Consider the following 26,941-nt stretch of genomic DNA (forward strand, 5'->3'; position numbering starts at 1 on the left):
AAATGCATGCAGCAGAAAATGCTTTTTCAATCACACAGATGAATTATTGATCCAAGCAGCAAACAGCAGCCAAAAGCACATGACAAAAATGTGTAAGTGATCACATCAGCTCAGGCAATTTGTGGTTGTCAATGTGATCCAAGAATAAATAATGGTGAAAACTGGCAGCCTGTGGCTTACCTGGAGTGACACAATAGAGATAAGGACTGACATGCCTTGTGTATTCATTTTACAGAGCCTGTGTGTCCAGGCGCACGGGTTTAGCAGGTGCACATCTGCTTAGATACTGTATACAATATCCTACCAACAGTGAATTTAAAGTGACAGTTGACTGTGTGTAGACTGTCATAGTCAGAAAGTTCAGAGGTATATTCCAAGAAGCATTTTGAGTAATTAAGATACACCTTATTAGATATGATGCATGTCGTTGTTATTGTTGTTTTTTAGAAAATGTTGATGAACTATTGTCAGTTATTCATGTATCTCTTGAAGCATCATAAGCTTACTTACTTGTTTTCCTTCAGTTGCAGGTTGAAACCACGTTGTCAGCTTCCTCACAAAATCTTCCCACTTTGACCAGAACAGCAAACCTTCACACGCTGGGCGTCCATGGCACGAGGCCTGAACAGGCTGTAATACTCGTGTACTGTATGTGTACTGTCAGTGATAGTCCTTGTGGTTTAGCAGATAGCAGAGGTCCCAACAACTTCACTGCTGTGGGCAAGTACCAAGTATCCACCACTACATCAAGCACAGTGCCTTTTCAAATGACTACTACTAGCGTGGGACCAGGATTTGAGAAAGTCTGGAGTGGATCCCGGAGTGGACTACTTTTCAGTGAGTGACCAAAAAGTTAGTTTACTTATTCATTGGGTCCTTCTTTTTAAATCAGGAACAAAAGAAAATTTAAATACATCAAAATTGAAGCCCACCTAAACTAAAGTCATCATTACCCTGTGTGACAGTATCTTTTTTCCCTTACTTTTAATTGCATGAAATGTTAATTATATACTATTTAAATACTATATTGGACATTGTAATTATTTTGTTTATGTTTAAACAGTCATTCTTTTTGCTTAGTAGCAATGAAAAGATGTCCAAGATGCAAATCCAAAGGTTCCTAAAACATCTTGAAGTTCCAGCAAGTATCAGAATGTGGAAATCTTCTTGCTCTTTTGAACCATTAACTAAGTAGTTTAAGATTAAATCTGGACAAATGGTGAATAATGTACATGATACAGTATGACAAGAGACCATGCCCCACAGTGATGCCCCTGTGTTTACAGCTAAAAAACTGACTATGGATTGTGAATACCTGCGCAACCATAAAATAATCAGAAGTGAATTGAGATTTAAAAAAAAAAGATGCAGTTAAACTAAAAATTATACAGCCAGCTAAAATGTATAAACTTCCTGAGTGAGCAGTGCAATTTTCCCACTATCACTGGTTTAAGAAACTTCACTCTGCCTTCCCCCTGTTGTCTGTCTCAGCCGTGGTTTCCCTCCCACTCCTCCCTCAGTGACAGTTCAAAGTCTGGGCTGCAACAGCCATCAGCCTGAAGTGCACCTTACAATTTAAACCAGCCCACCAATCACGAGCCGCTTCAGGCTGTAACAGTCGCTAGTAACATTTGCACAACAAAAGGGAGACTAGCTGATTCATCAACCCCCCCTTTCCTTCACTCCCTTTCCCTTCCACCGTGACTCCTCCTCTCCTGCCTTTGTGCTCGGACCCAAAATCCCCTTCTACCCCTGTGACCCTCCTCCCCTCTGCACTAATCTCCTTGTGCCCATTGGATTGACTGCTTCGGCACAACCTCACCCTGCACCGAAATCCCCCCCCCTGCACCCCACAGAACACACATCGCAGTCTGGCCTCATTTGCGGGCCCACCGATCTTTTTTACCTTGCTTGGATACAGCGTTAATAAAAAACCACATCACACGGAAGCACAAGATGTAATTTTGACTGCAAACAATAACACAATCACATGAGCATAATCATGGACACACAGGAAATTTGCTTTGGGGTTTATTCTTCAAGCAGGTGTTGATGTGCACTCACTGGAACAAAATCAATAGATAAAAACTGCTGTGTGATTTTCATTATTCTCTCCAATAATAACGTATAGTTCTATTAAATCAAAGGCGGTTTGCAGGTTTGGTCACCTTTCTCTTCCATTTCAGTGCTTAAATACTCTAATGTCTCGGTCACATTACACCTAAAAGGGCCTTCTTTATAGGTACTTAAAGACCCTACCACACACACACACACACACTACATGTTCCCATGGGGTTTGGGCCGGCCAATATAGAGTTTAGCCCTTTGGTTCGCTTTGTGTTTCACATTTGGTGTTTCTATAGCAACAGTGGTTTCAGAGAGGGACAAGTGGACCCCCCTCTCCATTTAGAAGACCATTAACATACCCCGCCCCCATTTTGTGTTTAGTGGGGGTGTCCGAAACACACACACACACACACACACCCAACAGAGAGAGCTGTGCTTAGCTGTGATTTAATGGGGAAAGTGAAAACTCAGGGATTAGTAACAGGACTTGAGACGGGGTTTCAGATAACTATTTTTATAAAACTTTGAATTAGAGAACACAGTCAAAACCATAAAGTTTTAATACAGGTGTAATAAAGAATGTAAAGGAGCATCAGGCAAATTAAATGTTTCCATTGCCTGAGAAGTGGCTCTGTCCCACAGGACAGTTGAGTGAAGGATGGGAGAAGTTTTCAGCCTAAAGAAAGTGTTCTAAACTCCCCTTTTACACTGGCTGTGTACAGAACAGGAACTCCATTAAATAAAAGGTATTTATGTCCAGAAATGATGAAGAATGATCATTTCAGAACTTCAAGACAACAAAGTTTTTGTTGTTTTTTCTGCTTTGGATCAATCAGTCAAGTTCTTTTAAAGATCCTCCTCATCAGTCTGAGTAAAGTGCTGTCCCAGGACGGCCTTGGAGGCTCTCTCCCATAGGCTGTCCTCCTTCCACAGGCCCTTCCCCTTCCTCTCGGCTTTGGCCTCTGCCCTGTGCAGCCGTTTGTGGAGACGCCAGCAGAGGCGAGAGTCAGGCTGGACTCCTGCGATGGGCGCAGTGCGAGCCAGGCCGAGCATGAGGACCTCTTCGTTCATACAGCAGCTCCACATCGACCCCTGCTGGACAGGAGAGAAAAGACAAGGAAATAATTTCAGACACTGACTATGTTATTAATAATTGCCCTCCTCCGTCTAAGTCACTGGATTCCTCACCCTGCTTGAAGACACCAAACAGTGTAACATGTCGTCCTCGCGGCTGATTAGTTTTAGCCAGACTGTTTGGGAAGGAGTCAGGGTCTTCTGCAGCCATACCCTCCCCTCTGGTGTCAGCTCCACTCCTGCAAGATGCACTAGCAATGGAGACGTGGACACACCTGAGGAGGACGTAAAGGGGCCATTTACGACATAGGCATAGGTTATAACTGATCTGTGGAGTTTCATGTATGGTCAGGGTGGTCTTATATGCACACACTGTAGAATACTAATCATGATTATGGCTGGGTATTTGTTTTAAGCCTTTAATTTTTAGTGCCACTATGATACTTGAATTTGAGCAAGAATATAAAAATACTCCATTTTTTGTTACCCTTCTTTGAGAAACATAATCATCATTGTGATTTATACAAGTTCACTGAATGGACTTCACTAAAAATACCTTTTTACCTTGAAAGTCGTCCTTGGTGAACTTCCTATTTTACCTCGACCTTTCTCCTATTTCTATCAGCAACCAGACTTAATCATGTAGATGCATAATATTCAGTGCACCTAGAATCTGCTCAGAACTTGATAATAATTATTATTTTCATGATGAATCTGCTGCCTTTATATCAGGTATGAGGAAATATAACTGTTTTAAATGGTTTGAAATACTCCTGTTTTGTTGTGATATGTGTTCTTATTTTATGTTGCCATTTTGGCCCGGCTGCTCTTGTAGAAGAGATAATATATCTCACAGGAAACTTCCTGGTTAAATGAAAAAGAGAGTGAAACATGCAGGTGTACAAAAGCTTAAACCGACTAAAATAGGCTAAAAAAAAAACAGGGAGGTTTTTCGCTTTAAATCAGGAATTAAAGTAAGTACAGTGAAGAAAATTACAAATCTGACCAGAAATTTGATGCCAGCTTTCAATCCATGACAGTTTTTGGTACTTTCAGTCAGAACCAAGAGTTTTTAGGTGTGAAGGTTTGGAATTATGATTGCATGAGAATATAATTCGTAAATAGCAAATTCTGACCAAGAACACCTGTGGAAAATTAATAAATCGTCTTTGTGTAACAGCCACAGTCCCAAATAATGTGTATAACCAGCTCTGAAAGGTGGTAGGTTAGGTGGGACAAAGGCAATATTTGAAATTGCCATATGACACCGGTCTGTTCGTGTGAGTCCTTTACACTGAAGTTGCTGATGAAGTATTCTATATAAAGCATAAGCCTCTTGATTTTATTGCTCAGTGAGCACTATGATTCGATACAACTACTAACAAGCTTACCTGTCACTCTCTCTCATGACAAGATGATAAAATGAATCTGATTTTACAGACTAAAAATGTCACAGTGACATTTTTGGTGTAACGAGATGAAAAGCTGCGCCTGTAGCAAATTATTACGCTGGTGAACTGATGAGAGAAGCAGGAGGTGGGATGGGAGTTTTGGCACGGACTCATACATTTTCATTTTTCAGTTATTCTTGTGAAGGACAGACTCCAGTCAATAGACAGAACCTGTCAAAGTTACCATACAGGCAGGTCATGAAGCACTGGTTCTGAATTGTATATATGTCTACATGCCTCTATGATTTCACCCCACTTTACCCTTGTGCTTTGACAGTAAAGGCGAGAGGACCGGCAGATAAATGGGGACGTGCTCCACTTCAAGCCCTCTCTCTGTGACGGACCGAACTTTCCCACGAAGGCTGACATTCCTCTCAATGAAACGAGCAGGGATCTCAGACGCAGCTTGAAATTTGGTGATCTGAAGAGGTGGGACGAGACAACTTGAGTGTCAATGTTTAATGACTCGTGGGTTAAAAAAAAATCTTAACTGCATTTCACCAACATCCTGCAAGTGTGGTATTACAAACTTTTTTGACTGGGAAATAACTGGGTCAATGGAAGGAGTCTTTTGGTCTTACTCAAGCTGAAATCTATAGTTTCCACTTTACTGAGAAGTATTAGTGTCAAGGTTTAGCCTGAAATAAAGTGGTGTAGCTATTATTTTATTAAGGAATGGGTGCATTAAATGCTAAATGTGCATCTTGTTGGATTTAGCTGAGTCTGTAATTTTATCCAAAAGTGTGTGGCTTTCTCTCTTACCAGTCTGATACTCCTTGCTATTACGAGAACGCCAGCAATCGCCAGCCCAGTGCTTATGTTCTGTGAGAGAGACAAGAGAGCAGTGAAGGGTGTCAGGATGACAGTGATATCATCCACTTAGCTGGACATGCGCTGGACACTGAAAATGAGAAAGACTAAAAAGACGACAGTGACACACTGGGTGTCAGAATCCACTGGAGACAACTTCTGATGTCTGATCTAGTCACTGTGATGAATAATTTGTCCGGAATGCTTCTTAATGAGTCATATTTAAGAGTTACCCTTTCACACCAATAAACAGGCTACCAATGACTGAGTATACAGGTTTCTCAGGTGCAGTATGTCCATGTAAGTGACCATATTGCACGTTCATGCTCATGCATCACCAGTCTACTGCAGCCCACCGCTCGCACACAAAGGAGGTTCCTACCCGCACGAGGGTTAAATTGTCGTCTGCGAACTGCGATATTACAGACACGACGTTGCGAGACGACTGGCTTCCTCCTTCTCTTTGTTGTCTGCCACTGACTCCTGCCACAGTTTCTGTTTCTCGGGAAGTCTCCGGCATGTTGTTGACATTTTCTCGACACATTCCGGCGCCCCGCCTTTCTGGGAGGGACGCACGAGAGGATTTGCTTGTGCGAAGTCTCCGCCCTGTGGTTCGGTGTGGATATGACAGGATGGCGTTTAGGTGCGCGTGGATGCATTAAGTTGATATATGTTGTTATAAACCGCTCCAACATGACGGTAATTTTGCGCTTTTGTGTCACGAATGTAATGGATCTTTAAGCGCTGTGAAATAGTGGAGGACAAAAGTTGCTCATGCACATTGCAGCTGAGATTCACATTAGCCTAATAAATACCGCTGGGAACAGTGACGTACCCATCTTTGTCTGCGCAACTTGACCTAGATAACTTCATATCAGCAGTGTAATTAAATGCACAAAGAAAAAGGCTCAATCAGACAATAGAAGTGCCCTCTTATTGATATTCACATCTCTAATAATTCATTTTCTGTGCAATAAATTACACGTGTTTTGCCCCTTGTTAATAAACAACATTTCTCACTTTCTTGGACGGGTCACATGCAGCAGATGTTGCACAGTGAAACATGTTTAGTAACAGACATCACTGAGGAGTGACCACTGACTGTATGACAGATGCACCGGAGCTTTCATCTTGTAAACTGTGAAGTCATGGAGCTACTTGAAGCCGGATGACGCCCCCATTACCACAAATTGGCCAATGGGAGGTGAGAGGCAGAGTTGTCCTCCTGGCCGCCATTAAAGAATTCAATCCATGAACTGAAATAATGGAAATCTGCAGGACCCATGGATCAGGCAGAGGAGAGTAGCCGATGAGTAGACTCGCTTATTTGGCATTTCGTCCGTTTTAAGAGTAGTTTTACTATGACGGAGCACTGTGGTGGTTTTGGTGAAAAGGAGGGCGGTGTAGCTAATTGTTTTATGTAGCTAACAGGCTAGCGTTGGAGCTCTGGTATGTTAGCTTGTGTGCTAGCAGGCTAGGAGAGATCAGGGGGAGGGGAGAGTTCCTTTGCTTTGAAATTGTTTCAGATCAGCTAGCTGGCATTAGCATTAGCACTAGCACACCAGGGACTAAGCTTTTGGGGTGAAGTTTTTAGTTTTCAAGCTCGTATTTTTATTGCGCATCTAACTTTTCTGATGTTTGAGTTAACGTTAGTCTGTCCAGGTCATGTAAGCGTTCACTGTTTGATGTTAGGGTGATGTAGCAGCAAGGTTGCGGCTAACCCAGATCAGACAATACATTTCAAATAGGATTGATGAATCCAGTAGCTAGAAGCTTACAGTTGACGCTATCAGGCTGTCTGTCTAACGGTAGCTTAGCCTCTAGGCTAGCGGTAGCTAGCGCCGGTTAGAAGTTGTCTGCTTTACTAGCAGTAGCTAGGTGTAGCTAGCAAGTTGGTCAGCGCTGTAACGGGATAACCACAACTGAACATCGCTTCGCCAGCGAGTTTACTAGATCAGATATTGCCCCCGATGGTGATTGAAACAATGGACTTCAACGTTTCAACCACGCAGTGAAAGGATGAGTTCGTGCTTTGTACCAAACGGGGCCAGTTTGGAGGACTGCCACTCCAACCTCTTCTGCCTGGTGAGACACTCTCTGCTCTCTGCGCTAGCTAGCGTTAGCTCTGATACTGAGAGGCCAGAAAGCCATTTTGGCTAATCAGGCAACAAGCTTTGTAACGTCAGTTGCAGATTGGCGTGAAGGCATCGGGCCTGCAACTTGCACGATCGTGATCCAGCCAACTTTCACAACAGAGACTGCACATACTGCATAGTATCTGTATTGTATTGTTGCACATGAATATGTCATGATCGTGTGTTCACAGTGCAGTTGTTGCAAAAATATTCACCTATAGTACTAATGTTAGTTACATGATGGTAACAGGTCAGGCCAACAGGCGAGTTATTTAAAACCCTAAACATAGTTTATTTTCCCTTGATTAATGTGACAGTGCAGTATGAAATAATCTACATAATGGAACTTAAGTCACACAGATACTGTCATAAATTAGACCAACTAATCAGATTTACACTGACTTGCAGTGGTTAGTCATAAGTTGTTAATAAGTGCTGAGTAAATTACTGCATGACAGTTGTTTCTAGATATGATTGCTGTGTCACACGTATAAAGCATTGCAGAACTTTCCAAGATGTCAGTAAGCCTCAGTTTAACTTTTTTCACTGGAGGTGATTTGAGTGTGTAAGAGGAAAACCAGTCTTCACCTTCCCTCTTACTGTGTGTGTGTATGTACGGGAAGAAACACACATTCATTCAGTTGTGCAGTCAACAACAGATGATTGGCTAAATGCTGTATGGCCCTGCTGTGTGCTCATTCTTGTATTGTTTTTCTCCTTCCCTTTAGGCTGATTTGACTGGAATAAAATGGAGGCGTTTTGTGTGGCAAGGACCCACCTCTTCGCCCATCCTTTTCCCTGTGACTGAGGAGGACCCTATCCTGTGTAGTTTCAGCCGATGCCTGGCGGCAGATGTGCTGAGTGTGTGGAGAAGGCACCACACCCCAGGTCGCAGAGAGCTCTGGCTTTTCTGGTGGGGGGATGACCCCAGTTTCGCCGAGCTTATCCACAATGAGCTCTCAAGTGAGTGATTGCGACATCCCCGTGTTTTCTGAACACCCAAAATGGGGATTTATGATTCTCACTATATCAGAATTGATTTACACTAAAATATGTCACTCACCAGGGTAAATAGCAACCATACTTGTACGACTACTTTATATGATAAATAAATGTAATGTCAAAATAATCTGAGTAGTTAGTTCAGCACCTCGGAATTGGCACACCCATTGTAGATGTTAAAAAAAACACTAATTGGAGAGTGTAATGATTTCTGAAGCTGTTAGGCTGACACAAAATTAATTTGTGTAAATGCTGCAAATTTTTTACACATGGTCAGTGTTTGGTGACAATGCTGTTCAAAGCTCTGGGGCTCAGGTGTGTATGGTAGCATTAAAACAAGCTGCTGTGCATCAGAGTCACCTGACACAGTCTTGATCTTTGGATGAAGGGTTCATCCCAGTTTGTTTATATTCATGTCTGCTGAAAAAAAAAAAAATTCCCCTGGGGGTGCTGTCACACCAACCAGGTATTGTCTCCAGTCTCAAGGAGGGTCAAGTGTTACTCTAAGACAACAGAGACAACACATAAATCTCTTTTCAAATGCAGACAGAGTGGGAAGGTTTCATTTGGAGTTTGAAACTTACATTTAGTCATTGTGAAGTATGGCTCTTGAGAAAACACTGTTGACCAGATTTTATCTGTAGAACACATTTAGAACTTTTCACTATAATGTTTCATTTTGTATAATTAAAGTGAGTCATTTTCTGTCACAAACTCAAGGGCTTAAATATTTTATTTTGTAATATGTAATATTTCATGACAACCAAAGTAAGATGCATGTTGAAATCAAACGTTTTTCATCTATTCAAATGGGTCACTAAACTATTAGTATTTCTGTAGTCGGTTGTTTTCAGTCAAACAAAATCTCCTTGTATGTGTCAAACCCATGTAGCACACAGCAGGTTACATTTAACATGAGGCAGATTTCTTTGTCAGGAAGAGGAGAGGCTTATTTGTTAAAAGCAAACTGCTCAATCTACCTGCCTTGTTTCAGGTGAGGAGGATGGCGAGTGGGAGAGTGGCCTGTCCTACGAGTGTCGAACACTCCTGTTCAAAGCCATCCACAACCTGCTGGAGCGGTGTCTCATGAACCGCGGCTTTGTTCGCATCGGCAAGTGGTTTGTTAAGCCGTACCAGAAGGAGGAGAAGACCATTAATAAAAGGTAAGTCTCTGCTTCCTAATTGCAGACTGCAAAGTTATATGATGTGCCATAAATTCTTTGAAGCCAGCAGTGGACTGATGGTCAGGGCACAAGTTACAGCTGGGGTACGTTCTGTTCAGACCAGCGAAATTTGCCTGTACCTCTACCTGTTGCATCAGTGTAACAATATGGTCAAGCTGGACTCGCCCATATGTTGCATCGATTTCCTCTTTTTAACCAAAAAAAACCTCTTCTCTCTCACTCACTGAAGTTAATCTTGACTCAGTCTAAGTTTGCCACTGTAAACCTGCCGTTAGTGAATCTCAACACGTCCTGCTGATTTTTCCCAATAAAAAGGCGGAGACGTGCTCAGTGGCTTGCTGACATTATTTAGTGGAGCTCAGAAATCAGAGAATTTATTCAGAAGGCAGAAAAGAGTATGGATCAGCTAAAAAAGTGGCAGCAGTGTTGTCTGCCATCAGCTTGCAGACAACAGGAGCGAGGGTCCTCTCCACCTACATCATAGAGGTCTGGCACACATGCACTTTGAGGCAATTTCTTTGTAACAAAAAAGAAGCAATTGCAGAGCATATACTTGGCAGCAGAACAAGATGTCATGAGCTGTACTTGTTGTGCTGAAGGGGCTGAACGTTAGTCAGTATTTGATGTTAGAGTACTGGTCAAGATTTGCAGCATGTGGGGGCTGGCTGTTACAGATGTCTTTATGTTTAAAGAGTTGAATTTACTGTGACATTGGCTGGGAGCAGTGTTTGAAGCATGCATGCAGCACTTCACGCAGACCCATCAAACAGACCTTGTTGAAGACATGTTAAGGACAGATGACTCTGTGTGTTGTGTTATATGTGTACTGCAGTGGGGAAAGCATCATCGGGCAGATGCCCTCATTGTTATGAAAGTTATGCTTTAAAGGTCTCACAGCAGTTCCTGGCCTCTGACAGCCTTTAATCGTTAAAATTCCCATTTGGGATTCAACTGGAGAAATGGTGCTCGCAGCTGTATTGTTTCAACCATGTTGTTATAAGCTGATAGCTGTTTCTGGGAGTAAGACATCATCATCTTTGCTTGAACAGTGTAATCATGGCTCTAGACTGTTCACTGCGGTACAGCATGTGCTGCTCTGCTTTAACTACTCTAAAGGTTTAAAGCACGGTAGGTAGGCAGAGGTCAGTTTTAACTTCTAAAGCACGTACAGCTTGATCCATGTTGCTTTGAGTCACCAAGATCCTGCAGTTCTCAGAAAATTTTGATTCCCGGAATGAAATCATGTGATAGAGTACAACAGGATTATTACAATTCTCTAATTACATCATCGGCATGACACATTTTTTGGTTTCACATGTGGAAATGTGTAGGAGAACAGTCATGTAGCATGTTGCACAATTTCAGCTGAGTCTTTTCTAAGGTAATAGAGCAACATTTCCAGGGTAATGTTTAATGTCCACACCTCTACTTTTCCCAGCTGCAGGGTAAAACTGGTCTGTGTTGTTGTTGTTATTGTACAAGTGCAAGCTTGAGGTGAACCAACAGCAGCACATAAATATCTGTCTGGTCCAGAGTGGGGCTCTGCACCACTGTGTTTTCTTACTTACCTTGTATATAAGGCCGGTGACATAAATTTAGCCCCCTGTGCTCTCGAATGAAGGGGCTGGGGAACCCTGGAGTTCCCTGACAAGCTAATTTGAGTCTCTGCTTTTTTGGCCGTGTTGGTCTAAGCTAACTTGTGTTTGATGCACGGCCCTTTGGCACAGTTCCCTCTGGCAGCTTTGTCAGTGGTTCCAGAGAGTTTTTTTTTTTTAAACGGCTATATAAAAGAGTTGTTGCATGGAACAGGAGGAGATTTCCTGCTCACTGGTGTTTTAGCTTCTGTTTTTACATAAAGATGCCTACAAGTGTGTGTGTTGAGGCAGCACCTCGAACAGAAGAGTCTGGCAGTCTCGCTGTCGCCTGCCCTCTCTGGCTGGTAAACAGGGCAGTCTTTGGAAAATGCTGAGTGTGCACTGTGGTTTTACAGCAACCATGTCAACAAGCACTATTTTAGTGCATTTAGCAGCCCAGTCTTCCAGAAGTAGTTAGAAAATAAAGATGGATATTGTTTTTACATTTCAGAGCTATAATGATCCCCCATGTTTATTTTTGGCTCATATTTTTTGCCTGTGTGCTGCAAGAAAATTTGAGCATGTGTTACATGCACCATGTGATTAATGGTATTAGCAGGAATTCATGTCTCTGTCTGTGGAAGCAACAGTTGTCACCTCAAAGCACGACACTGATTGAAGTGCACAGCCAAACATGCAAAGAATTGCATTTCTCCCTTACCCTCCGGAGTCATCCCTTAACAGTGAGTGATGGACAGAACAATGCTAACCTCAATAGCTGGCAGGTGTTTACATTAACTTGTGGGTGCCGAGGTGTTTTTTTTTTTCCTTACTTAATGATGTGGGTATGCTCGCAGATTAATCCCTCTAAACATTACAATCCCTCTTTTTTTTTATCTTTGACTCTCCTTGTAGCGAGCACCTGTCTTGTGCGTTCACCTTCTTTGTGCACGGCGACAGCAACGTGTGCACGAGCGTGGAGATCGCCCAGCATCAGCCCCTCCAGCGGCTGAGCGAGGAGCATCTCAGCCTCGCCCAGCAGAGCTCCAGCCCGTTGCAAGGTAGGATCATGGAACAGTTCCATGCCTTGATAAATTTAGTGATGTTTTTATATATATATATATATATATATAGAGGCGTAGGTTATCTATATATATCTATACATTAAGTACTCTTCTCTGCACCCCCAGTCATCCTGAGCCCATACGGCTTAAATGGGACCCTCACAGGCCAGGCTTTTAAGATGTCAGACCACCCTACTCAGAAACTCATCGAAGAGTGGAGGCAGTTTTACCCCATTGGCCCCAATCCGAAGGAGGTCCAGGAAGACAAGATGGAGGATACTGACTGGGAGGACGACTCCCTGGCAGCCGTGGAGGTCCTTGTTGGTAAGACCCGATCATATTTCAGCGTTGTGGCTGTGAATGCGAGCAAGAAAGTTGTCAGACAGTGTGGTAAAGTATTGAAAGATGGACTTTAAATCACTCCTCTCGAGGGGCTTGTGACAATAAAGATGCTAAAAAGAAAACACAATAATATTGTCATGTTTTAAATTCAAAATTATAATAATGGCAATTTGGTCCATGAAAAATTTGATTACGCATGGATGGTGATGATGAATGCCTGATTCAGCAATATTATTACTGGCTTTAGAAGTAATTTTGTTATTTATGTGCTGTTTGAAATAAACAAATGTGTTTGGTTCCAGCGGGAGTAAGGATGGTTTACCCTTCCTGCCTGGTGCTTCTCCCCCTGTCGGACCTCCCCGCTGTGGTCCCTCAGGGCTCAGCCAACACCTCAGGAAGCCTGTGTGGCACTCAGCAGGGCCAGGCTGCTCACAGAGATCCTGCCATGTCCTCTGTCACTCTGACTCCTCCGACGTCCCCAGAGGAGGCTCAGACTGGTAAGAACCAGAGCTGCGCGTTGCTCAGAATTAAAACCCCCTCCGCATTTATCAGCCTTTTATTTCTGTGAGATTGTGCATATTAACAATATTGTACTTTTTTTTTTCCCTACCTCGCCTTGTAGAATATCAGCCTGCCCAGAGGTGGCTTAAGCTGTCCTCTGCGTCCGATGCCTACAGCTCTAACAACACTCTACACGGGGGTAAAATCCCTCGCAGGCTGGCCAGTCAGATGGTGGAGTCTGTGTGGCAGGAATATAACATAAACCGTACAGGGAACAAGTATGTTTACTTCAGTCTCCTCCTCAAAATTAGCATTGCCAGTTTAAAAATGCCTCCATGCTTGACCTATAAAATGTCTGTCTCTACTAGGAGGAAGTTTACTACATTGACAAATGGGACCTGTGAGGAGGAGTCAGACAAAACTGGGCTTTGGGATTTTGTGGAGTCGACTCACAGGCCAGTTTGCAATTGCTCAAGGTATGTTGAGTGGAATGCATTCAGCAATGTTTTTTGTTTATATTTAAAGTGTCTTGTAATGCTTATTTGTGTTGTTTTGTGTTGGTTTTTTTTTCATATAGACATAAGAATCAGAAACAGCGATCCAGCAGCACCTCAGGACACCCGCCTTCATCGGGCCAGCCTGCCCAACCAGCGCCCAAGCACAAGCTGGGTGAGAAGCTGGAGAAGGGGGAGAAGCAGCAGAAGAGACCGCAGACGCCCTTTCACCACCGCAACTCTGTGAGCGAGGAGCAGTCCCTAGAGCCGCAGACCCAGAGGCTTTGCCTGAGGCCGCAGGAGGACGGCTCGTACCCGAGCCTGCACCACGTGGACACGGCGCCCTCCAAAGCCCCCACGCTGCACACGCACGGCCCCACCGCAGACCTTGTTGGATCCCCGCCCCCACCCCCCCTCAGCCCACACCTGTGCGACCACGTCGAAGGCGACATGACTCCAGGTGGCACGAAGAACTGGTCCACGCCCATCCACCAACCGTTCTACCCGCCATCGGTGGAGCCGTGTCTGGTTCCGCAGAAGGGCTCATCCGAGGAGCCTCAGCTGGAGAACATGCCCATGCCTCTGCCCTTCCCCCCAGCCTACAACGAAACCTTGGAGCCCACCGTCTTTGTAGGTTCAGCCATCAACCCCAATGAAGACTCCACCCACAACCCCTGGAAGTATTTCAACCTGCCCAGGAAGAAGGCTTCCAACTTCCTGACGCCCCAGTTACCCATGGATAAAATAGGAGATGATTCTGGAGGAGGAGGAACAGAAAGCCTAGTTTCTGTAACTGAGTAAGTATTTAATCATTCATCCTCAGCTGCATTAAAACAAACATAGCCTTCCATTGAATCAGCCTGCCTGCATCTGCCTGAGCATCTCTGCACATTTTTTCTCTCCTCGCAGGTTGATGTCAGGCTCCACGCAGCCCCTGAAGGTGTCCCAGGAGCTGATCAAGACTTACGCCCAGCGGAGAAACAGCCATCTCTCCTCGGATCGCAGGAGACGGAGAGCACGGCGAGGAGCCAGACCCTTACGCTTTCGTAGAAGGAGACGAGGAGTTCAGCTTCACAGAGAAGAAGGATAAGCCCGGAGCTGAGAGAGAGGGCAACAAGAAACACAAGGTGTGTTCCTAACCGGGGTTGAATGCCAGGTTTAGATCTCAGCGTATCACAAGAATTCTCACTAAAATCTGCTTTCCTGTCCTGGTAAAGTAGCAGCGGGAACCTGAAATGTGTGTGCTCAAAAACTGTATCTGGACATTTACTAATTGTAAATGACAACTTCTACTAAGGCTGTGTGTTGTTTTTGTTTTTTTTTTAGCATTTAACCATACCAGTATTCCAGTATACGTCTTAGACATACACCACCAAATTCCACATTTGGATGTAGTGTTACTGTTAGAGAAAACTGATTGATAGAAGTTTCATAACACTGGGTACACTGATAAACCAGTAGCAGCAAACAAACTTTTGTTTATTTAGGCAAACCATGGTAATCAGTGCCCCGTAGAGTGTTTTTGTAAACAAACAAATGCTGTATTTACATGCAGTGTATCTGTGTCTTTGCGTAGTACAAACAAAACTTTGGCCGACTCCTAAAAACAGTGCTCCGGTCCACAGGTTACCTTCAACATGGTGTGATTTTCAGAATAAGTTCAATAACAACTGCTTTCTGTGCAAGTACAAATGGTGGCAGTTTCCCTGATACATTTACTGTGTAAAATGCAAATAACGGTCTGCCTACAACATTGTAATAATTCCTGTGATCATTTTCTTTTTTGACCCAGGCGGACGAAGGAACTGGAACGTCAGCAGATGGTGAGTAAACCCTGTCTTTGTCCGTTTGTACTTGAGGTTTTTACATTTGATTAAAGAAAATGTTTGGAGTTTGATGTCTTATTCAAAGCCTCTTCTGTCCAATTTGTTTTCTGCGGTGCAGATGGTCAGGGTCCGTCAGGCAGCAAACCCACAGCCTCGACCAGCCTCATCCATGAGAACGACTTGGCCGTGTCCTACAGCGACCTGGATAAGATCTTCAACTCGGATGAAGACGAGCTAACAGTGAGTGCATCTGTGTGCCTAAAAAATTTACTTCTCGCACTTCAGTGTCCCAGTATAGTGGAGAGCTGCTGCCGATGTGGGCCTGTAAAGCCAGTTGAAACCCTAAAACGGAACATTTATTGGGTATATAATTTTGTCTCCACAGCCTGGGTCCAAAAGAGCTGGAGCTGGAGCAGAGGACAAGTTTGGCTGTAAAGAAAATAAACCGACCACACTGGACCCCCTGTCTTGCATAAGTAAGGAAACTAAGAATCAGTAAATCATCAGTCATACATTTTAACTTTTATACACGTGTTGTTACAAGAGAAGAAACATTGTCTTATTTCTTTAGGCTCAGCAGACCTGCACCAGATGTTTCCAACCCCGCCTTCCCTGGAGCAGCAGGGTTACTCTCCCATGAACTCCGGGAGCAAGGATAGCCTGGAAGCAGGGGCGGGCCTCACCCTGTTGGACGGCAGCCAGCTCAACAATCACTTCAAGATGGAGGTGGAGGAGGGATTCTGCAGCCCAAAGCCATCTGAAATAAAGGTGTGACACGTAACGCACCTGCCCAAGTGGAAAATTTAGTTACATCAGACATTCACACTTTTCACAATTTTCTTTCGATTATTAAGTGACTGGTGTCTCTGCTTTTCAGGACTTTTCCTTTGTGTACAAGCCAGAGACGTGTCAGCCATTCATCGGCTGTTCCATGTACGCCCCTCTGAAGACGCTACCCAGCCAGTGTCTGTTGCCTATCAAACTGCCAGAAGACTGTGTTTACACACGCAGCTGGACCATGGGCAAAATGGAACTGATACCCCCAGTGACAAATGTCAATCTCCTCACCAAAGACAGGTAAAGCTCTGACTAGTTGGTATATACAGGTTTATATCATCAGTTTAAAATGATATGATTTGATATGAATATGTGGAAACCTCATCTGAACCCAACCCAATCTGAAATCACTGCCTATCTTTCTGTGACAGTAACGTGCCCAGTGTGGAGCCAGACTACAGCCAGACCTACACCCCTCAGACCCACACACCCTTCATGTCCAGCAGTGCCCCTCCCAGTAACAGCGGCACGGGCATCCTGCCCTCTCCGGCCACGCCGCGCTTCTCTGTGCCCACCCCTCGCACGCCACGCACTCCACGGACCCCCCGCGGCCCTGCCAGCGTCCAGGGCTCACTCAAGTACGACAACTCCGACCTTTACTCCCCAGCCTCCACTCCTTCCACCTGCCGACCGCTCAGCTCCGTGGAGCCGGCCACCGTGCCCTCCATCCCCGAGGCTCACAGCCTCTACGTCACGCTCATCCTTTCCGAGTCGGTCATGAACCTCTACAAGGATTGCAACTTCGACAGCTGCTGCGTGTGCGTCTGCAACATGAACATCCGAGGGGCGGACGTAGGGGTGTACCTCAAGGACAACGGCGAGGCCCAGTACCCCTGCACTTGCGGCTTCAGCGCTGTCACGAACCGCCGCTTCGGCCAGTCGGCCGGGCTCTTCTTGGAGGACGAACTGGAAGTGGTGGGACGAGGCTCGGACGCGAGTCGGGACACTGAGCGGTGCTTCGAAGAGCTCAGAGCCTCCACGACACACAAGGCCGGCAGCCTGAAGGAGAAGCCTCCAGATGAGCTAATCCTGCTGCTGCAGGACCAGTGCACCAACCCATTCGCACCAATGGCAGGTGTGGAGTACCCCAAGCCAAGCTCAGCCCCCAGTTCATTCCTGAGGGTCGAAGAGAGAGACTGTTATAATGACTGCTACATGGCTCTGGAGCATGGCAGGCAGTTCATGGACAATATGTCAGGAGGCAAAGTAGATGAAACACTAGTGAAAAGCACCTGTCTTCATCAGTGGCCAAAATGCAAATGTATGTATTCACGTATCACTGCTTACTTTTCCTTTTACTCATCCCTAAGTTTGAACTCGAAGTAAAATTAAGACGTCTTTTTCTTTGTTGTTCCTCTTGTAGCAGCAGATATGAGCAAGCTGTTCTCTCAGGACGTCCTGCGGGTGTTATTGTCCCTCCAGCCTGTGCTGCAGGACACCATTCAGAAGAAGAGGAGTGTTCGCTCCTGGGGTGTTCAGGGACCGCTCACTTGGCAACAGTTCCACAAGATGGCTGGGAGGGGATCATATGGTGTGTGGAAAGTGTTTGTACCTCAGTCCGATGTCTAAGTGATTAGAGATTGCGGTGGCTTGATCGCTTTGTTGTTCTCTTTTCACCACAGGCACAGATGAGTCGCCCGAGCCTCTGCCCATCCCGACCTTCTTGGTCGGCTATGAGTATGACTTTGTGGTGCTGTCTCCTTTTGGCCTGCCCTATTGGGAGAAGCTTCTCCTGGATCCTTTTGGCTCCCAGAGAGACGTGGGATATGTCGTCATCTGCCCAGAAAATGAGGTTCTGCTCCGCGGAGCCAAGACCTTCTTCAAAGATCTGAGTGCCATGTATGAGGTACGTGCTTGGCAGTTTAGAAAACTCATCTGTCTTGTTCCGACCTGTCCACAAAAACAGTTTCACGCTCAGAAGGAATGATTCACACTGTTTTCATTTCTGCATTCACTCCCCTTTTCTCGACAGGCATGCCAGCTAGGGCAACACAGGCCCATCTGTAAGAGTCACCCGGAGGGCGTTTTGAAGGTCGGCACCACAGAAGGCAGGAGCATGACAGAGCAGCCCCTTAGTGACTGGTTCCTTAAAATGGCTGCCAGAGATGGAAACAATGAAGCCTTTAATAAGCTCAAACTCTTTGCTCAAGTGTGCCGCTATGATCTAGGTAACATGTTTGCTCATAACACTAAAAAACGTTTTTAAAAAGTTAGTACGGTCTCATGGTTTGTAAAAATTATTGATTTTCTTTTCACGTGACCTTTTTCAGCCCCATACCTGTCAGAGCAGTCTTTGGATAGCTCTCTCTTGTCCCAGCGCAGCCCTACCGTGGCCTCCTCATCATCCCAGACCTCCAGCTCTTCCAGCACCTCCTCAGGACCCCAGAGCACCAACACTACCAGCTCCAGCACCAGCTCTGCCCAGCCTGCCCAGGTCAACAGCACCCCTCCCTCCTCCTCCTCCTCAGGCTCCCAGACTATCGGGGGAATGGCCTCGGCCAAGCCAAGCTCCTACTCGCCGTTTGGGACGGCAGGCTTGCAAGGCAGCGCTTCTCAGAATGGACCTCAGTCAAACCCACAGGGCGCAGGGGGGATGGCAGAAAACGGACCCTCAGCCAACCAGCCTCAAGGGCCTGCTGAAACGCCAGAGAGGTGGGTTACCACTGCCTTTATGTCTGCTGATGGGATGTTGATGCGTTAAAGCTAATTATGCCAAAAGAAAAATTTAGTTTAAGTACATTTAATCTCAGTAAATGAACCTTAAACTGTTGGTTTTATAGTCAAAGCAAGCCCCACCAGAGCTGGCATGCATGCCCCAGCACGTTGGATTCACATGTGCTGTCTCCATTTCTTTATTATTTTAAGCTGTGAGATGTTCTCTGGTCTACAGCTCTTTGACAAATGTTCAACTTTTTAAGAAGCTGGAAGCATTACATTTTTGATGTTGGTTGAAAACATTGACTTTTTTCTTTTTTTTTTTAATTTTCTGTCAGTCCTGTTAACTAAAGTATTAATTAAAGCTAATAACTCAGCAAACCTGAGTTACACAGAAAAAAGAACCTGCTCACTTTCTCGTTTGTCTTTTTTGTGCTAAAACACATTATATCATAAAAGTCCCTTTGTCAGCACTACCTGTTGCTTCTTTGTTGCCCTTCATATCCTTTGGACTTTTCTCTACTGTGAGCTGTTTATATAGGCGTTTAATATAGTTTGCATACTGTACTGTGTGTACGATAATAAAAAGAATTCAGGCAGCTTTAGTAAAGATAATTTATTGACCTGCTGAGTAATTATCTGACTTTTCTTAACAGCACAATGGAGAGAGACAAAGTTGGTAAACCAACAGACGGAGAGTCCCACGCTGTGTCTTACCCACCTGCCATCGTGGTGTATATCGTCGACCCCTTCAGCTACGAGGACGCAGACAGAGAGGTCCATTCCAGCACCTACACACTGGGCCTGCTGCGCTGCTACATGGAGATGCTCCAGTTCCTGCCTGCTCACATCAGAAACGCTGTCTCAGTACAGGTACAACTCAAGTCAACAGTAATTTGATGGTTTTTTGTTTGTTTCCAAACATTAGTCTGTTTTAAGGCCGAGAATACACATTCTATATGAGGAGATTTAAAAGAAATACTTCAGTGCACTGTGACAGTATTATCAGATGGACAAGTTAAGTTCTTCATTTCAGTTGTCCTATCTTTAATTCAAACTAATCTCCTCTCGTAGTTTAGTTACAATAGAGCTCTCCACCAGTACAGCTCACCAGCAGGCACACAGGGAGGTGAGAAAGAGCAGGGGACTCATTAGCAGACACTAATGGAGGTGGTAACTGCCACACCTGAGATATAGTGACACAAGATTGCATCAACATGCCAGAGGGAATTTTGAAACCCAAGAGGTGTGAATGTGCTAATGGTTTCAGTGTAAGTCTTTAATACAGCAGTGGCAGAATAGGGCAGGGTTAATATCCATCTGTCACTTACTCACTGCAAATGACACTTTTCTGTATTTAGTATCGCAGTGACAGCTAAAATTGCTAGATGATACACAAAGTGCACATATTAATACATATATATTTTTTACTCTAATTCAGTTTATTCGAGTGCGTTTGGTTTATTTAATGTTTCCCCATTGAGCAAAGCTTTGTTTTTAAAAGTATCTCATCTGGACAAAGTATTAATCATGCACCCCTTCTCAAATATTAGTTCCAGACAGTTTTTCAGCCAGATTCTCTACATAGCACTGTACTTTTGATGTAATATGTCTGTTCTCACTGATGGAAAATAGGGAAAAAAGTATATAAATGTTTTCTAGTCACTTTGCAAGAAGAACAGTTCTGTAAGAATAACACAACATGGCTTTGTGCTTCACAAATATGTAATAGATTACTCATTTCACAGTTTTCCATTAACAATTCAAAATTAAACCAACCACTATTACTGAAAACTAAAAAGAGCAACCACTGATATTCACATGCAGAATGACATACAAAGATCTGAAGACCTGTGACTTGATCCTGAAACTGGTACATCCTCAGAAGTTGTAGTGCATGTAAACACATTAAATGCATCACTACCACCCTGTCTTAAGTGCCACTCTTACTGTGTTTTCTTCTCAGATTGTTCCCTGCCAGTATTTACTGCAGCCAGTTCACAGCGGGGAGCGCCACCTCTACGGCCAGCACCTCAAGTCGCTGGCCTTCTCCGTGTTCACACAGTGTCGTCGGCCTCTGCCCAACTCCACCAACTTCAAGGCTCTGACGGGCTTTGGCCCTGGTCTTGCCATTGACATGGCACTCAAGAACCCAGAGGTAAATGGTTGCAATATCTGAAAACCACTGTGGTGTCTGGTGTCTTGTCATTGTGGTGTTGTGCCGCCCGCTGTTTCTCTTTTAAATTAACAAGTTTTTTTCTTTCCCTCTGTGCAGAGGCCCGAGTGTCTGCGTCTGTATACGCCGCCCTTCATTTTGGCTCCAGTGAAAGACAAGCAGACGGAGCTCGGGGAGACTTTTGGCGAAGCATCCCAGAAATACAACGTCCTGTTTGTCGGCTACTGCCTGTCACATGACCAGCGCTGGCTGCTGGCCTCCTGCACTGACCAACACGGAGAACTGTTGGAGACTTGCATCATCAGTATTGATGTACCCAACAGGTAAAGTCCACTCACGTATACAAAAAGATATGCACCACACACACCACTCACAGGATCACTACTTCAGTTCACTGACCTGTGTCTGTGTGTGGTGTTTTTCACAGGGCTCGCAGGAAAAAGGGCTCAGCCAGACGACTGGGTTTGCAGAAGCTGTGGGAGTGGTGTCTCGGCCTGGTGCAGGTCACGTCGCTGCCATGGAGGGTGGTCATTGGACGACTTGGGAGGATGGGCCACGGCGAGCTGAGAGGTACACACACACACACACACACTCCTGCAGTGTTTTAAGAGTGTTCAGTTAACAGTTACATGCATGATTATACATTATCATATACTCAACATGTGCTCTTACCTTGTCTGTGTTGCAGACTGGAGTATTCTGCTGAGCAGGAGGAACTTGCAGTCCCTCAGTAAGCGTCTGAAGGAGACATGTAGGATGTGTGGTATCTCTGCTGCTGACACTCCCAGCATCCTTAGCGCCTGTCTGGTTGCCATGGAGCCCCAGGGTTCCTTTGTCATCATGCCAGGTAAAAAAAAAAAAAAAGGAAAAATAAAACGGTAATTATGGCTTTCTAAGTTTTCAAGTTAAGACTCTAAATCTGATGAGTTCTTTTCCATCTTGTCTCTGCAGACTCGGTGTCAACAGGTTCAGTGTTTGGTCGCAGCACAACACTGAACATGCAAACATCGCAGCTGAGCACTCCTCAGGACACATCCTGCACACACATCCTGGTGTTCCCCACCTCAGCCATGGTGCAGGTCAACACTAACACTTCAGAGCCCATTGACTTCAATCCCATTAATCCTGGTACGTTTTTGCAGCTGACTCAAAAGAAATGCATCACGCACCGCTTAAGTTGATCCACAGCCAAATCCTGAGCTCTCTGCATGTGTTCTCTCTCTCTGCAGACGGGTCCGATGGAATGGGCATCTTTGACCTGTTTGACAACGACATGGTGGATCCAGACCTCATCAACATCCTGCCCAACTCCCCCACAACCTCCCCCGTTCACTCTCCTGGCTCCCACTACCACCATGGGGGAGACGGAAGCAAGGTCAGTCACTTTATTTACCTGCATGCCTGCTATAATGAAGGACTGAGAAACAGTTTTAGACAGCTGACCTGATCAGCATATACATGTTTGTTTTTACCCTCAAATTGGCTAAAGAAGCACAATTTCAAACTTTTGTGTCACACAAATGTCACTTTGTCGTTATTCTTCAACTTCAACATTATGATGTGTGACACAGCGAGCCTCAGGTAGAGCAAAATGTAAACGAAATTGAATCACATTTTCAGTTCATTCATTAACAGCATATAATTAACATAAAAGAGGCAGTTTAAATGCAAAACTCACGTTATAGAAAACAAGTTGTTGCTCTGTTCATTCATTTCACCGACGTCGTCTTGCAGGGCCAGAGTGCAGATCGCATGGAGTCCCACGAAGAGGCTCTGAACATCCTGCAGCAGCCGATGGCTCTGGGCTACTTTGTCTCCACAGCAAAGGCTGGACCACTGCCCGACTGGTTCTGGTCTGCCTGCCCTCAAGCCCAGAACCAGTGCCCGCTTTTCCTTAAGGTACATTTCCACCAGAAACTTTATTTAAGAAAAAATGTTTTTAAATTTTGATAGAATGCCAGATCAGTTTGGGCTGTGTGGAAACCACTGTCACAGTCTGTTACATCACTACAACTAACTCTCATCATAGGGTCACTGGCTGATAATGTGTCAATTTTTCAGTCAAAAATTTCAGATTATATTGAATAATGCTGATTACACCCTCCCAAAGCCAAGTGTGACATTGTAAAATCTCTTGTTTTGTCTGGCTGACAGTCCATAACAAAAAGACAAACATTTTGCTGTAGTGCTAAGACAGTGACTTAATGCTGTCTGACTCAGGTCTATAAGAAGCACTCGGTACTCAGACTGGAGTTGATGTTACAGACTGAATCTAAAGACTTGAGCTGCCATTGGACAGTCAAAAAAAATGACATCCTTTGTTCTTTCCTAACCACTTTTCCTTAGTTAGTAATGTAATGTTAGTAATGTTGCTGCCGTAAACAATTGTTGGACAGTATTATTTCCTTTCCTTTCGTAAAGGATGGTCCAGTGTTCATTATGCTAAAAGACATAAGGAATGAGGCACTTTTCCTTAGCACATAGAGAGACAGACCAGCTCTTCTCATGGCTGCCATGTAGATATTTCCAGGTTAGGAACATTCCTAAGGAAAAAAGACTATTTTGACTGCAGCCTTAGGATTTAATTTTATTTCCATCTTTGTTTCCCCAGGCCTCTCTGCACCTGCACGTGTCTTCTGTCCAATCAGACGAGCTTCTGCACAGCAAACACTCCCACCCGCTGGACTCTAACCACACCTCTGATGTGCTCAGGTATGCTGCTCACATAAGTCTGCATACTGCGAGAACTGTATGTTACACTGTCAGGACATGTATTAACGCTGCTGTGCATCCACCTTCTATGTCACAGATTTGTTCTAGAGCAATACAACGCCCTCTCCTGGCTGACATGCGACCCTGCGACCCAGGACCGGCGCTCCTGTCTGCCTGTTCACTTCGTGGTGCTCACCCAGATGTACAACTTTATCATGAACATGCTTTGAACTCTAAAACGGGATCAAACTGCTGAGATCTGATCGGTTGGGTCACTCAGTCGAATTGTGGATCCTCAAAGGACCTCACACTCCATCAGGGCAAATGAGGAGGAAGCATCCCTACTCCTCCTCCTCCTCCTCCTGATGTATCTTACACAACACTGACTGACTGGAAGTTTCCAATCAATCAACCAATCAATCAATCAGATGCCAAGAATTCATTTTAGCATTTTGGAAGATCAAGGGACGTTTCATAAAGGAGAATAAATTGTCTTTTTAATGACTGTAGATTGCAATCTATGAAATTTTATCTTAATGAAATGCCTGCATATATTATTTATTGTAAGTTTTTAAATGTGGAATTTTTAATGCTTAATATCTTTTATATATTACAAATCCTAGAGGGTGTGTACATCTCACTGTAAAGGAATTGGTTTAAAAAGTGTAATTTTCTCAATTACAACACGGAAAAACCTGTTCAAGTGAATTTGCTGTAGATTGCTTTTAGAATATTATTTTTTCAAAGGGTACAGACCTTTTTATTGCCATGCTGTAAAAATGAAGTAAAAGCTGGCCTGGGCATTTGCGTCCCACCCAATGAGTGGATGAGACTTACCTCTCTGTCTGCTTTGGCTCCAGAGTCTCTCGCACAGTAACTCAATGAGCTCTGAAGAGGAATTAAAAGGTACATTGTCAGATTATATATTTTATATAACAGATTTAGGTAATTGTGTGTGTGTATATGTGTACATATAATTGTGTGCCGCTACTGATGGTGCAGCTTCTGTTTTAGGAATAAAGTGCGTCTACCTTATCATCTTTGTTCTTGTGGATTTTCTTAAAGGTTGTTTCTTTGTTTTGAAGCTTGAAGTACTGCAGGTCCATAGAGACTTTTTAAGGGACAGATCTTTAAAAAAAAAAAAAAACACAACAACAGTAAAAGACAAGAGATCCTGAGTTTTCTGGCTCATGCTCTGAGAACACTTCATTCTACTTTTCCCATAATGCAACCTGGTAGCATCTTTTAACCTCCTCTCCTCTACAGTTCAGAGAGAAATATTGAAATATTGCACTTTCTACTCCACTGCATTTATTTGATAATTTAACTTACTTTGCATATTGACTTTATTACTACAAAATATAATCCGTGAATTATTTCTGCTGTATTGTTATAGGTTTAGGTTAGATTAAACTTAAATTATGCCTGTGGGAAATTCATAAACTACTCAGCAACATATAAAGTAATTAAAATGAGCTGCAGCTTTAGCTTTACCAGCTGCAACATTAAGTGATGAATACATCAATAAATAAATAATTAAAATACAACAGACATTATTCTGAAATGGGCGCTGATATTTTTAGTACTTTAAACTATACTTTGCTACCTGGTAGTATTTTGAATGCATACATTTTAATTGTAACAGTATTTATACACTTTTCTACTGTTTTTAAGTAAAATATCTAGATACTTCTTTCACCACTGATATAATAAAAATGTTCATATAAAAATACTATTTTGCATTTTATTTTACTTTTATGCAGCTGTGAGTAGCTCTGTAATTTAGTTTCATTTGAGAAAAATTAGTCCATTTAGTGTGATACTGACTTTTTAAAGTGTCTTTAATTGTATCACTTTTTTAAAACTCTCACAGAATTACTGTGTCATATAGAACTGAGACACAGCTTGAGTCTGTTAAATTTAATGACCGTGTTTATTAACACAGATTCTCTGTTAAAAATGCATCTCAGAAATTTTGATGTCTCTTAATTTTTGCCTCTGAGGGAAAAGTCCCTCCAGAATGCAGTGAATGCTATTAAACTGTGACATGTAAAATCAATGATGATGATACATTATTTTAACCTCACAGATGCTTCAGCAGCACGGTTACGCAATCTGTTATGTGTTGATTTATATAAAAGAATTCAAACATAATGAAGCAGCCCTGAAAATGGTGACAAAAAAAAATCATTAAAATTTTGAAGGTACTTACAACGAATGATGAGGACAAAGGTCTGAAGAGGTTGGCCATAACTGGTTCTGTTAACACTGAGTGGTCCTGTCTTGTCTTAGCACCAGCCCTGCAAAAAGAAGAATCACATTAGAGGAACAACATGACTTTTCCTTCAGCAGTTCCATTGTCTTTTCTCACTACTTCACATGTGCATGATCATACATGTACAGGATTATCATGACAACATTTTGACTTTCACTTGTCCAGTCTGACCAGTACTGAATTTTTGACAGCAAAAAGATTTCAGAGTTGCAGAAAATAAAGCTGACAGTGCTCTCTGGTGGACAAACTATGTAATGGCAACACTGATTCTGAAGAACCTCAAATACGTCTTAGGATTTCTGTGTTGTAATTTCTTGACATTGATCAGCCAACATATACTGTACACAGTGAGCCAATACAGACCAATAATAATGGCCCAGTGGATTTATTAGCAGGTCATTTGTAATTGGCGAATTAGGAATTTAAGATACTAGAGGGACATTTTAATAGTTGTGAATGAATAAAATGAGTCTATTGCAATCTTTGCTAAAGAAGCTACTTTAAGTCGCCTAATGAGTCTTAGCACATGAGTGCATTGTGGGTTATAAAGGGTAATGGTTTGCGGCCGAGAGAACACCGTTCCTCGATGGAGCAGAAGCCTTAACCCTGCCCATACTAACAGGATTGGGATGGTTAGTGAAAATGGAATTAGCTAATCAAGGAGAACATGTCATCCCAAAGTCTCATCCAATCACCGTCTTATGTTCTGCTTAATGGGATCCAGTTGAAGGGTAGCCCAATTTGTCTGGGGCTATTCAGGAC

General features: G+C 43.7%; 3 protein-coding genes across 4 annotated transcripts in view; 1 reads left to right on the plus strand and 2 right to left on the minus strand.

Moving 5' to 3' along the window:
- Positions 1-890, minus strand: part of plch1 (phospholipase C, eta 1) — a 57,946-nt gene extending 57,056 nt beyond the window's left edge. Inside the window, 1 exon segment of the mRNA XM_018700427.2 lies at positions 511-890. The gene's annotated coding sequence lies outside the window, so the exon portion shown is untranslated.
- Positions 891-2,498: 1,608 nt separating this feature from the next.
- On the minus strand, positions 2,499-5,971 carry c18h3orf33 (c18h3orf33 homolog (H. sapiens)). 2 transcript variants are annotated; one of them, XM_018700436.2, is made up of 5 exons: positions 5,785-5,971; positions 5,355-5,414; positions 4,854-5,013; positions 3,256-3,416; positions 2,499-3,162 (listed from the first exon to the last, which is right to left on the minus strand). In XM_018700436.2, exons 1-5 carry the CDS (start codon positions 5,944-5,946, stop codon positions 2,914-2,916), a joined length of 792 nt encoding a protein of 263 aa, XP_018555952.1. In that variant the 5' UTR covers positions 5,947-5,971; the 3' UTR covers positions 2,499-2,913. The 2 variants fall into 2 exon arrangements, with proteins under 2 accessions (XP_018555952.1, XP_018555954.1); XM_018700438.2 differs by having other exon boundaries at positions 2,499-3,159; positions 5,785-5,969.
- A 627-nt stretch (positions 5,972-6,598) lies between these two features.
- Positions 6,599-24,939, plus strand: LOC108899776 (mediator of RNA polymerase II transcription subunit 13-like). The gene is given in 31 exon segments (XM_018700421.2): positions 6,599-7,487; positions 8,266-8,500; positions 9,534-9,702; positions 12,213-12,358; positions 12,488-12,685; positions 13,006-13,200; positions 13,326-13,482; positions 13,573-13,680; positions 13,782-14,495; positions 14,608-14,695; positions 14,697-14,825; positions 15,491-15,521; positions 15,643-15,764; positions 15,910-16,000; positions 16,096-16,292; positions 16,402-16,601; positions 16,733-17,622; positions 17,725-17,892; positions 17,984-18,207; positions 18,334-18,529; positions 18,632-19,013; positions 19,673-19,889; positions 20,983-21,174; positions 21,292-21,515; positions 21,620-21,762; positions 21,881-22,039; positions 22,144-22,320; positions 22,422-22,567; positions 22,927-23,091; positions 23,804-23,904; positions 24,002-24,939. Coding segments are annotated over 31 exon segments (6,363 nt in total). The 5' UTR covers positions 6,599-7,421; the 3' UTR covers positions 24,135-24,939.
- Positions 24,940-26,941: the final 2,002 nt, after the last annotated feature.

This window comes from Lates calcarifer, linkage group LG21, assembly GCF_001640805.2.
Source record: "Lates calcarifer isolate ASB-BC8 linkage group LG21, TLL_Latcal_v3, whole genome shotgun sequence".
Taxonomy (NCBI): domain Eukaryota; kingdom Metazoa; phylum Chordata; class Actinopteri; family Centropomidae; genus Lates; species Lates calcarifer.

Coding starts and splice junctions, on each gene's coding strand:
- c18h3orf33 (XM_018700436.2), bottom strand. CDS start 5,946: ATGTGTCGAGAAAATGTCAACAACATGCCGGAGACTTCCCGAGAAACA. Junction 5,014..5,354: donor TAGCAAGGAGTATCAGACTG/GTAAGAGAGAAA, acceptor CCACCTCTTCAG/ATCACCAAATTTCAAGCTGC. Junction 3,417..4,853: donor TTTACTGTCAAAGCACAAGG/GTAAAGTGGGGT, acceptor CGTCCTCCTCAG/GTGTGTCCACGTCTCCATTG.